This window comes from Hemicordylus capensis, chromosome 4, assembly GCF_027244095.1.
Source record: "Hemicordylus capensis ecotype Gifberg chromosome 4, rHemCap1.1.pri, whole genome shotgun sequence".
Lineage (NCBI taxonomy): Eukaryota > Metazoa > Chordata > Lepidosauria > Squamata > Cordylidae > Hemicordylus > Hemicordylus capensis.
Genome location: NC_069660.1, coordinates 201,178,195 through 201,191,498, shown reverse-complemented (window position 1 = coordinate 201,191,498; position 13,304 = coordinate 201,178,195). Strand labels below are relative to the sequence as shown.

The window sequence follows — 13,304 nt, the reverse complement described above, 5'->3', positions numbered from 1 at the left end:
GTTGTGTGCTGCTCACCCTCTTTACAAACCACAATCTCCCCTCACTATACCGTGAAATGACACCCCTGAAACTGAACTCTGGTGTGATTGTACATTTGGATAGACAGCAATCTCCAGATTCAGTCCACTGTAAGAGAACTCCATCGTTTTTGGCTTAAGCAGGTTATGGATCAGGTCTTCAGAGGTTCTGTCTTTGAAGGGCGGGAAAATATAGAGTGGGCGGGCCCCGAGAGCTTCTAGCAAGACCTTTTATATTCTGCAACAGTGGAACCGAGCGACGCTCGGGCGAGGAGCGCGGACAGTGGAAGGGAGGGAGCTGATGTTGCTATTGCTGCTGCTGACACACGTCGGGGAGACAAGAAGCTCGCGCGCGATGTGCGCGTGCACAAAAGGCTTGCCAGAGCCTTTTGCATTGAAGAGGGAGAAGGGGCGGCAGGGAGGTATCCTGCTGCCCCAATTATTACAAGAAATATGAGCGCTGGAGGGGGAAAAGCGGTGGGAGGGGTGAGTAAACCCTCCCCCGCCCTTAAAGGAACCCCCACCATCCAAACTGAACCGGCCACGTCCGGACCGGTCCAGACAGTCTGGAGGCCTTTAGAATGGCCTCTGGACCAGTCCGGACCCATCCCTAGAATGCACCTTTTAAGGTTGCTGTTGTGTTTGAATCTAGCCAATGCTTTATGTACTCCTCAATAAAACTATCACAATTACTCACAGATGGGCCTAGACATTTTTTTAAAAAACAGACATATTGCTACCCAACAATGTCGTTTTTAATAATGGTAAAAGGTTGACATTAAAAAAACTGGTGCGTTTCAAGGTACATACAGGCAAAACTTGTTATCCACGGTTTCAGCACTTGTGGTTTTGTGTATCCATGCTCAGGGAATAGGCACCCAAAATCAGCATACACCGGGAAGGGAGGGGGGAGACTTGCGTATCTGCGGGTCAGCCACGGCAATATTTGTAAAGGGGAATCCAGCAAGTAAAGTATAGGGCTTGGGTTGGAGAGGGGTGAGGGGAAAGGAGGCAGCATTTACCATTTAAAATCATCGCAGATGATGGTGGAGGCAGATACAGCAGTGGGGATAGGGAGGCAGCGCGTTCTACCTTCTAAAATCCCCGCAAATGGCAGCACAGGTGGCCACAACAGCAGGGATTGCAGAGGAGGAGGTGGCGCATTTTCCTTTTAAAGTCACTGTGGAGATGGTTACAGCAGTGAGGACTGCAGCAGGAGCAGCAACGGGGACTCCTTCTCCCTCCATGCGTGCTCAGAGAGGCCCAAAATGGGCTCCAGAGCAGCCCACGTGGTCAGTTGGAAGAGAGGCTTGGAGGGAGAAAAAATCCCCATTGCTGCTCCCACCAAAATCCCCGCTGTTGGGGCCGCCTCTGTGGCAATTTTAAAAGTAAAAATGTGTCGCCTCCTCTGCAACCCCTGCTGTTGCGGCTGCCTCTGCCACCATCTGCGGTGATCTTAGAAGGTAAAATGTACCACCTCCACCTCAATCCCCACTGCTGTGGCTGCCTCCGCCATCATCCATGGTGATTTTAATTATAATTATACACCACCACCATTTTAGTCCAATTCCCCCCCCTTACAAACCTAACCCCCGCAGTTCCATAGCCCTAATTACCCAGTATTCATAGTTTTGGTATCCACGGCACTAGCCGGGAACAGAAGCCCAGTGAATACTAAGGTTTTCCTGTAATAAACAGATGTTTAGATATACCGGTACATAACAAAGACACAAATGTATTCAATAGAGGGAAATCATATAAAAATAAATAACATGTTGAGAAGCAAATAACAAAACCTGAAATGATCTCCACTTACTTTATAGGATTCTTGGCAATGTCGGGATCGCGGGCAGTCACAGTTCCTATGACAGTGTTTATCTGGACATCTTCCTTCACTTCCAGTACATATGCTGGCCTGCTGAACACTGGGGGCTCATCTACATCTTCCACCAGGATTCTGACAGTAGCAACATCTTTGAAAGGCCCCAGGTAGAGGAATCTGGGATCCACATGAGGATTGGCAGCCTCCACTTTCAGAGTAAACTGTCTTTTCTTTTCAAAATCCAAAGCCTACAAAGGAAAATGTACATCCTAATCATAAAACTGAAAAGGGTTTTGCAGGGAGACTTGACATTTAAAGAGGCTCTGAAATATATTGAACAAGTCCATGTTGCTGAAAATGAGATTCAGATTTTGAGGACTTCAGTGGCATCTCCATAATACCTCTCAACGTGTTGCCATCAATGGATTGGTGTGCGTTCTGTGTCAGGCTTGCACAATGAGGCCTAACCAGCTGAATATGGCACATCAGCCATGTACAATGGCTATCATAATATTCATAGACTTCTTTGTAGCCCCAGGCAGCAGCAAAACAGGAGCTTAATTGAGCTCCTGGTGTGCATCTTGTACTTGCCAACCATGAGTGGTGCGGCTAGATTTCCCATCATACAGATGAGGCTGGCTTGCTCTCCAGCAGGGCAAAGGCAGGACCAGGTCGAAGTGTACTGCAATCTCTAGCTAGGGAGTCAAGCAGAGGACAAGTTGCTGGGCAAAAAGAGATGTTCCAGCAGGCAGCAAGTGAGCAGATTGGCCTCACTCCTGCCTGCAGCATCAGCAAAGCCCAGATCTAGTGTATGCTCATGTTATGGATTCCTTCTTCTGAGTAAAAGGTGGGAGGCATGATGCTGCCAGAAATGTGTGGTACCTTCTGGTCATGCTTCAGCTGAGGCTTGTCACTGCCTCTGCTTCTGGTAGTGATGGTGACTGGTTGGGAGCTAGGAGGTGTGACCAGTCAGGCACCATGGATCCTCTGACTGGAGGTTCTGGATGGCAGCCTCAGGCTATGCAGACTGTCCTTGGTCTAGTACATGATGAGGATGGCAGCAAGGTCCTCCTCCTCCTCCAGAAAGGTTTCACCTGATTTGGGGGCAGGCTGATCCTGACAGTGTGCCATAATAAATGGTTATAGGCGGAACTGGGGGGGAGGGCAGGCAGGGCACGTGCCCTAGGTGCCACTGAGGTGGGGGCGCCACACCAGTTCCTGCCACCCCCACCCCATTGCCCACCTGCCCAGCCCCAGGGCCCCTCAGCCACTTGCCATCCTGCTTGCCTTCTGCGAGGCCTAGGATCGGCCTCTAGCAGGGCCTGCAAACTGCAGAGCAGCTCTTCTCTCCCTGCCTCTCAGCTGATTGGTGGGTGGGCGGGGCTTACAGAGAGGCCTCTGTGTAGGCCTCCCTGAAGCATAAACTCAGCAGGCCCCAAAGAGAAGCCAGGAAGAAGAAGGCAGGCAGAGTTCTCTGCAGCAGCAGACCCTCTGCCCAGACTATCCAGCACAGCTTTTGCCAGGTACTGTGAATTCCTTTTTGTGGTTACTCCCATATATAGGGATCTGCTTGCCATAGGGCTTTGATATGGGTGGTGGGGCGAGACTGATAAAATGTGCTGGCTTTAAAAACAAAAACTATCTAAGGCCTATAAGTGGCTTGTTTCATGTCAGAAAATTACAAACACTTCTGGAACAAATATTTATTTATTTATTTATTCATTCTTTCATTCATTTATAAATGCATTTATGTTCAAGTTGTTTTGCAATCCAGAAGGTCTGAGTGAGAACTGTGAAGCATGTGTTGTGCTTTTATTTTATTTTATTTTTCTTGTGTGTGAACCTATCTCCAATAACTTGCAGGGACTTCAGGGTAAATCTGGCCAACATGTGAATGCAGCACCTCCATTCCAGAGGAGATGTGTGTTAAAGGGCTTTAAAAGCCTCGTGTGAAAAACCTCCTGCAATCAAACTTTACTGAATTTGTTCAGAATTCTGAGAAAACAAACATAGGCTCAAACTGCATGGTTGAAAGTCTCCTTTGCTAATCTGCAGCGAGGGGGCCATTTTAATAATTAGTGTTGCTAGTGTGTTCTAGGCATTAAAAGTAGCACAAATATATAGTACTCAATGTCTAGCACTATATACTGTGAAGTGTGCATGTGTGTATTCAGTGAAATGTATTTCCAGGCAGCATACTTATTTTGAAATATCAGACTTAAATCCTTGGGGGCCTGGGATGTGTGGAGGCCCTGGACTTTGAGGGGCTGGGGGCTCATTTTAAAATCTCATCTTGGCCTATTCCAACCTTGCTATGCCCCTGGCGGTCACTACACATGGGTTTCTGCACAATACCAGCACAGAAGAAACTTCCATGTAGAAAATGTGTCTCTTGTAAATTGACCCTGAATTTTCCATCCATGACTGGGATATCTGAGAGTTACAGTCAATAATAAAAGAACAGCACGCTGCTTGTGACAGGAAGGGGCAAATTACAATGATTTCTTAGTCTGGCAGGGGCTGGTTTTGGCCTTGGCAGAACCTGGCTGTCTGCTCCTGTTGCAAATGCCTCTGTCTAGTGTGGCAAACTAATGTATCCTCCTCCCTCTTGGTGTCAAAGTAAGCACTGGTGTGGTGAATGCACATATACCCCATCATGAGCCAACAGTCATCATAAGACAAAGGCTGGCAGGAATCATTCACTGGTTTATAGACCGCCCCCCTTCTTCTTCCCCTATTTTGCTAGTGGCTATTTGGGCAGGTGATCCTCTAGGACAAAGTCATGTTTTTTAAAAAGAATGAGATGAGACAGAGAAAATGACACTTGGAATCCTCGCATAACTCCTGACTGTTGTTCTAAGTCTTTTACAGAGATGGCTCATGTTTTCAGGTTTTGATCAACAACCATGTCTAGATGGTACAGTGTTCCTTTTAACAAGGATTTCCAGATATTGTTGACTACAAGTCCCATCATTGCTGTTTGGACAGGGGCGCAATTTCAGTGCTTGCCCTAGGCGCTATTTTCCCTAGCTACGCCTCTGTAAATGGTCATTCAGTTTTGTGGGTCACATTGTGTAGGCCTGGTTTAGAATTGTTGTGACTACTGATGTCGTAAATATCAGGACTATTTTTGTAGGAATTTCATTAATAGGACTCATCCGGGGTTGGCGGGGGGGGGGGGGGGAGAGAAAGAGAATGTGTGTGACATCTACATCTACAAGATAACTGCAAAGCAAACAAGAACACACACCTCTCCTGGCTGAAAGTGGCATTTCTGAAAGATGGCATCTTTCCTGCATCTCATTTTAGGTTAAACCTTGTTAAACTGGATGTATCTTTTGATTAGTCATCGTAACACAATCCTGAACTTGAAGGGGAGAATTACACATGATTTAACATGAATGTGGGAGGCACTTGCATGAAGGAAAAGTGACAGAGCACCTATCTTGCATGGATAACGCCATGCTATTGGTATTGTAACTGTTCACCACCTAGAGTCTTTGGAGGAGGTGGTATACAAGAAATCTTAATTAATCAATTAATCAATCAATCAATTAATTAAATGCATAAATAAATAAATAAGGAAGGAAGGAAGGTAGGTCCCAGGTCCAATCCATGGCATCTCCAGTTAAATCTAGACCAAGAACAATCCCTTTCTGAGGCCCCCAGGGAACTGCCGCCAGTCAGAATAGAGAACACTGGCCTAGGCAGACTAATGCTGACTCAGTATAAGGCATCTTCACATGTTCATATATGAACTGGCAGGTGGGAGAGAGAAGTGCTTAAATCTCCTGCACCTACCAAATCTTTCCTGCGTATGTCCTGCAAGGCTGTCCGCCACCCGCCGCCCCCTGAGCTTACTTCTCATTTCTCCAGCTGAGAAAGAATAGATTAAAAATTACTGATTAAAATGTATAAGGAAGAACTTGGCCATCAGGGAAAAGGTTCAGCATCCCCTCTCACCTGGCAATTCTGTCAAATGATCCCCATTGGACTTCTATTAGCAGCATGAGGGCAAGCACAGAGTTAGGTGCTTCTCATGTACCTTGTAGTATCTGCCCCTGTTATCTTTTAAAGTGCTGACTCTTATATTAAGTAGGGGGAGAGCAAATGTCTCTGTTCAACCCAAGCACAGTATTCCACCCCCACCCCCAGTGGTGGCGGCTGGTGACTACCTTGTGATTCTGTTTAGACTGAGAGCCCTTTAGGGACAGGGAATCGTTTTATTTACTTTGAGATTTTTTTCCTTGAAAAGCATTATATAAATATCTATACAAGTAGTAGCAGCAGGGCCGGCGCATCCATTAAGGCAAACTAGGCAGTTGCCTAGGGCGCCAAAATGGAGGGGGCACCGCGCTGGCCAGCCTGCCGCCCCCCCACCCCGAACGGTCAGCCTGCAGGCCCCTGCCTGGCGGGGGAGAGCGAGGGGCCAAGAAGGCAGGACAAGGCAGCAGCCCTTTGTCTGGCGGCCGGGCGAGGCGGGGGACCCAACCCGGGGCTGCCGCCGCCCCCCTCCCAGGGCTCCCCCCCGCCGCGTGCGGCGGGGGCCAGGCAGGCAGCAGCAGCAGGCCCCGCCCAGCCCCCGAGGCAGCATCAGCAGCAGCAGCAGCAAGCAGGTGGCGCCGCCTCCTCCGGGGGCGGGGTGGGACTCAGCTCACTCTCTCTGGCCGCACCGCGCCTGCTGGACGAAGCAGTCCAGGCCTTGCGAGGACCGCCTTCGCCTCCCGCTCCAGAGGGAGCCCCCCGTGAGGAGGCTCCCACCGAAGGCCAGCCAGTGGGGGCACCTGCCAGGCAGCAGCCTGCTGCTGCTGCTGGGCACCCCGCAACCCCGGCCAGTCAGCCAGCCGCGCCTCTGGCGTGGCGGGGCTCCCCAGCCCGCCCCCGCGCCCTGCTTTGCCCAGCCTGCCAGTTGAGGCTGCAGGAGGAGGAGGAGGAGGGCGACCACCCTCACCCCGAAGCCCCGACCGGCCACTGGGCGCCCCAGAGCCGCCGTCAGCAGCGGGCCGGCTCTGCTGAGTGACTCTCAGCATGGGAAGCCCGCCGCGGCTGAGTCGAGGGCCTCGGTGGTGGCGCCCGCCCAGCAGCAGCCTGGCAGTTGCCCGCTGAGGAGCTCGCGGGGCGCACGGCGCCGCCGCCGGCACAAGCGGCAGGAGGGCGGAAAGCAGCGCCTGCTTGGTCAGCCGCGGAGGAGAGGCCTGCAAGGAGGAGGCTGAGGCCGCTGCTGCCGCCGCCTACAAGAAGGCTGCCCCCCCGCCCCGCACACTCAGCGGGCTGCCGCTGCTCCCTCTCTGGTGTGGGGGGGGGTAGGATTAGGGTTGTCGGTGGCACAGAGACATCAGGCAAGAGGGCTGCAGAAACCAGCAGCCACAGCCCCGGGAGAGCCTGGCAGTGCCTGGTGGCCGGCAGTAGCCAAAGGGCCACCAGCTCCATGGCAAGACACCACCACCTCCCCCCAGCCCCCCGGACACAGCCAGCTGGCTCACTGCGGGGAGAGACTGCCCAGAAGGGTCCCCCCCCATCCCTACTGCCTCTCATCCCATTGGCTCCCCTGGCTGCCTAGCTCCTGTAAGTCTGCTCCATGGGCCCCACATTAGGGAGGTGCATGGAACTGGCCTGGGGTAACTTTAAGGGCAGGGGAGGGTGCACTTCTCTCCCCTCCCCGCGCTCGATTTCCTAAAAGTCCGTTGGGCTGGCATCGTGCCGCCCTGTTGCCCCCTTTACCAGATGGAACTGGAGGTACTCAACATATCTGTGCGTGTTGGGTGCGTGTGCAACGCACACAGGCGTGTCGAGTACTTCCAGTTACATCCGGTAAAGGGGGCAACGCTGCTGCCCCGATGAGCGCTGGCGGGGGGGGGGATGATTTCAAATTCTGTGCTTTTCATTCTTCCTATAATACATCTGTGTTTGAAATATGATTGGCCGGGGGGGGGGGGAGACAGAAGGTGATCTCGCCTAGGGCGCAAAAAACCCTGGCACCGGCCCTGAGTAGCAGTAGTTCCACATCAAGCATGATCGAAGTTCTACTAATACTACTGCTTTTAAGGCTCCAGTAGAAGAAGATGGCTGTGAATGCATAACGTGACAACTATGAAACTAGCTGGTGTGGGAACATTCAATGTCCAAAATTGGGGTAAAGCCCTGCTGAAATGTTCTGATGATCTAGGTTTCTCCTCAGAAGCATGCTCGGTCTTACACCTTTTACAAGGTGATAATGGCATCAGCAGAACACCAGATACCTATTTAAGGTGAGGATATACTAACTGAAGGTTCGAGTTCATACTCTCATGTTTCAGTAATGAACACCTCCCAAATGTGTTTGCCAAGGGATGTTGCTTTCTCACATTGTCCCTGCCGTAATGGAACATTTCCTTGCAAATGGGAAAATAAATTGCTCACTTTGAATTGTCTTTCCTTTCCTCTAAAAGCATCTATCAGAAAATGGGCCACATTCCTGTACAAGTCAGGTGTTAAACATATTGGATATTTCTCCGCTGCAAATGCAACCAAGTATGTTACTGTCCGTGATGTCAAAAGCAATCTAGCATCACATTCAGTAAAATAGTGTAAGGGAAATACGGTTGTGTTGTGTCAAGTGAAGAGATAACCATCATTTGCTTAACCTGACTGCTTGCTAATGATCAGCGGATGTCCGCAAAACTAGCCGAAGACCTTAGTTTAATAGCTTTTGACGGCTAGTAGATTTTTCTTCCACAAGAATGGATAGCTGGTGGTTCCTGAGCTAGTGCACACCCCACATAATAGTACTTGAGGGTTGGACAAGCATCTGGTAGTGGAAATACATCCAGAGAAAGAGAAATGGGTCTGAATTTTGTAGGAGGTTGGAGGAAGGAGCCTTGGGGGAGCAGAGAGGCCTCTAAGTAAGTAGACATTGTTTGCTTTGGGAGAATACTGATTTATGGACTAGCCCCATCTGTCCATGTGCTTGCCTGCTCCTCCATGCTAAGGATATACATTTGTAAGAAAAAAATATGTAACAAAAATGCCATAAGCTTCCTCACAAGGAAACAGCCCCTGGAGCTTCAGGGAAGGGGGAACTGCGTGCAAGAAACAATATAATGTCACAGTTAGATTTGACTACATCATGCAATCCCGAGGGTACAGAAAAAACATCATGAGCACTTATAGCAATTTAGGTGGAAAGGAGCCACAGCACATTTTTATTCCTCGTGTTCTATGAAACCTGGCCAAAGCATTATTTTCAGAATCGGTCACAAGCATTAATAGAAATCAACTGATATCAAAATCAAGTTGTATGAGGCTTTTCTGTAGGAACAAGTAATGACAAGTGTCATATGGATATCCACAGGCAAAACTGCATGTTTGAAAATCTACACAATGTCTCTTTCATGTTGGCTAAGCTTGGGCTGATGCGGGCTGATTCAGGCTGATATCTGTAACCTTATTAAGCTTGCCAGATAAGTTGATTGTAAATAAGATTAGTGAAACTCTTTCTGACAACAATAGTGTCATATAATCAGATGATGCCCACCATGATCTAATAAGGCACTGTTCTTTTACAAAGAGAGTGAGTGGAGACACACACACACACACACACACGACACACAGAGAAGATGCATGCTAATAGAATTAATCATTGCCTTAGATCTGAGATGCACAACTCCAATGCCCTGGTGGGCCAGAAACAACTATGATGTGGTTTTGAGGGGCTGAAGTCAGTTTTCAGCATATTGCAGGGGTGTAACTATAATAGGGCAAGGGGAGACAGTTGTCTGGGGGCCCACTGCCTTGCGGGGGGGGGGCCCAGAGGCAAGTCACATGACTGACTCCCCCAGCCGCGCACCCGCCCGGGCTTCCTTCAGTTGTATTCATCCTCCAAAATTGATGTGGGTGTTAAGACCTGGAGCTGCCAGAACAGCACGTCTTTCTCTAGTACCATTAAATGACTTGCATCATCCACAATTTACAAAACCTTTAAAAAATAGTTTAGGATGATGTTCTATTGTGGCACAGAGGGGTGTGTATGTATGTGTATTTCTATCTATCTATCTATCTATTTATCTATCTATATCACTATGCTTTTTGTTAGCACTATTCAGCCTCATTTAATACTTCTTTACTTCATGAACTGAGCTTCAGTGGGGAGGGGAGAATTTTAAAATCTTGTCTCTGGGCCCACTCCCACCTTGCTACGCCCCTGGCATATTGTTATATTATAATTAATTAAACATTTTAATGAAAGCAGTTATTAGCTACTTGTGGAACTTTTTTCAAGGAACCCATAATTCTAACTAAGGATAGTGGTCAGAAAACAGGCCCTGTCCCTGCTTAGTCAGTGGGGCACATGGAGTGCCTGCCAGCCCCAACAAATGTCAAGTCCTCTCCTCTCCCTAAACCACTGTGGCTTTCAGATTACAATCCTAGGCATGCTTACTTAGGAGTAAGCCTCACTGGGAACACGATGAGAATATTTCTGAGTAAACATGCATTGGAGGGTGTTGTAAGGCAATTTCAGAGAGGACAGAGGATGGCCCACTTTAAGAAGAGGGAAATGACCCAAAGAGTCTGATTGGGCTACTCTGCTACAGGAGTTTGGGTACTGTTTGGGTACTGTTGCTGCAAGATGTTCCTACTTGCGGACCGGCAAAAAAGTCCCCATGGGGTTAGGGTCCTGGCCCCTGGGCCTTATGTTGTGCAGGCCTGCCTTAGATGAAGAAATTTAGCAACATAGGACTAAGATCATTTTAACATACAAGATTTAATCAATATTATGCTACATTTCAAAGGTAATGTTTAATATGCAAAATGTTTTATTTCTGGAGACAATGATTTATTTCTGGAGACTAGTGGTGGAGTTTCCTAACAAGTATCTGCAAACTGTAAATAGAAAACACTTGTGTGAAAAGAGGCCAAATTGCAACTTGGCAAAGCGGAACCTTTTAATGTGTGATTCTCTTTATTTAGCAGGGGGAGAGTAACTGGCCCTATCCACCCCCAGCACAGTACTTCTAGTGACTGTTGCTGGTGTCTATCTTATGTTTCTTTTAGACTGTGAGTCCTTTGGGGACAGGAATCCATCTTATTTATTTATTATTTCTCTGTGTAAACCACCCTGAGCCATTTTTGGAAGGGCGGTATAGAAATCAATCAATAATAATAATAATAATAATAATAATAATAATAATAATACAAACAAAGAAATGACAAAGTAGCAGGGATGATACACTGGAACATCTGCAAAAAATACAAGCTACCTGTAGCCAAAAATTGGTGGGACCATAAAATTGAAAAAGTTGAAGAAAATGAAGATGTGAAAATATTATGGGACTTCCGACTACAAACAGACAAACATCTGCCACACAATACACCAGATATAACTGTAGTCGAGAAGAAAGAAAAACAAGTCAAAATAATCGACATAGCAATACCAGGGGATAGCAGAATAGAAGAAAAAGAAATAGAAAAAATCACCAAATACAAAGATCTACAAATTGAAATTGAAAGGCTGTGGCAGAAAAAGACCCAAATAATCCCAGTAGTAATTGGCGCCCTGGGTGCAGTTCCAAAAGACCTTGAAGAGCACCTCAACACCATAGGGGCCACAGAAATCACCATCAGCCAATTACAAAAAGCAGCTTTACTGGGAACAGCCTATATTCTGCGACGATATCTATAACAATTGACAATAAAATTCTGGCATCCCAGGTCCTTGGGAAGGACTCGATGTCTGGATAAAACAAACCAGTCAATAACACCTGTCTGACTGTGTAAACAAAAAATAATAATAATAAATAACTTAATACTGTATATGTGCTGCATCACAACAGAAGTGACATTGTGAGAAACAGTAGCTGCTTCACATATACATTTGCTCATAAATGGAGATATGTAGCATAACATCCTTCCATATAAAAAACAGTTCCATCTATTTCACTACACTATAGTATTGGGCAAGGTTGCTTGCATAAAAGTGCTTTCCTCTGAAATTGCTATTCCTTGTCACTAGCATTTTATGGAGAATCCAGATGACATTGTAGTAAACATGTTGCATACCTGTGCTTTCTCTGTTGTTCCCTTGTGGTATTTTTGGGTTTGATGTCAATTTTTGCTGTATAAAAGTGCAATTGCAGCACCAGCCTGAACAGTGTGGGCAGACAAAACGCTATTGAGCCCCTGGAGGCGCAGTGGTAAAACTGCCGCCCTGTAACCAGAAGGTTACAAGTTCGATCCTGACCAGGGGCTCAAGGTTGACTCAGCCTTCCATCCTTCCGAGGTCGGTAAAATGAGTACCCAGAATGTTGGGGGCAATATGCTAAAATCATTGTAAACCGCTTAGAGAGCTTCCAGCTATAGAGCGGTATATAAATGTAAGTGCTATTGCTACTGCTATTGCTATTGGGGCTTTGAAAAGCCACTGTGCCTTTAATGGAAAGCTTCCTGACTGCTGGTTCTGCCTCCTTTTTGGAGGCTGGAAACAGATGAATTGCCTCTCATTTGCCCTTATTAGTCAGCTTCTGTCCCCTTCTTGGGGTAGATGGAGAGTTTCATTATTAATTTTCTAGGATTATGCTTTCTTTTTATACTCAAATAGGAGTGCTTTGCTATAAAAGGGAAAGAATAGCAAAAGAAAGCCCGAAATCAAATCCCCACATCCCTTTGGCATATTGAAGTGACTAATATGGTGCAAGTCGGGAGCAATTTGTCACTAATCCTTATGAACAGGAAGCAATACAACTTGGGACCAGAAAAGCTTTTAACTAACTTTGGGAAGGCCCATTCTTAACTGGACATACTTGTGAGTATAGAAAGATCTTGGCCATAGCGAAAGGCATTATTGGATAATACAACACTACACTTTAAGTGATGGGTGAAAGTTCTATTGTGAGTTCATTTCCAGCAGAGCTGAAGGTAGAAGCAATCCATGAAACAAAAGACAGGAAAGGAGGCTATTGAGATAGCAGCAAATGCAGGGGCATAGCTAGGAGAGAGTGAGCCTGTGTTTGCTCCCCTCCCCAGTGCTTCCCGCCTTTCTGCAGCAGTGTTTCACATGTGCCCCCCTTACCATTGGTTGTCCTACTGCCAGTACCACAGCCACCACCCGGGCAGCCTGCCTGGGTGGTGAGAATGCCACTCCTCACTTGAGCCTGCTGCTGCCAACCACCCCACCCCACACGCAGCCAGTTCCCAGGCAGTGGGAAAGGAGGACAGAGCCAAATGGCAGGTTCCTCCTCCTGACTGGCTTGGTTGCAGTTGAAGGATGCACAGGCAGGGCCTTCATTTACAGACAGTTCTGGGCCATGTGGAAGGAGGAACCTCTCATCCCACCACCTGGGAGCCGGCTGCATGTGGGGTGGTGGCAAGTGAATGGCCGAGGGCAGGAGTGGGCAGCTGGCCAGTGGGGGGAGGGAGCAGGCAAGAGGACCCTCCCAGATGCTGAGCGGCTTGTGTTCTTTGAACACGTCCTCCCAATTATAGCTCGGCC

The 13,304-nt window shown here is 47.9% G+C and overlaps 1 protein-coding gene across 6 annotated transcripts in view; it reads right to left on the bottom strand.

The window, feature by feature from the left end:
* The window catches only part of LOC128324989 (cadherin-6), a 278,253-nt gene that overhangs the window by 55,616 nt on the left and 209,333 nt on the right, over window positions 1-13,304 (bottom strand). For all 6 annotated transcript variants that reach the window (XM_053250290.1, XM_053250293.1, XM_053250289.1 and 3 more), the window contains one exon: window positions 1,835-2,088. In XM_053250290.1, the coding sequence (XP_053106265.1) occupies window positions 1,835-2,088 (254 nt within the window). The remainder of the gene's footprint in view (window positions 1-1,834; window positions 2,089-13,304) is intronic.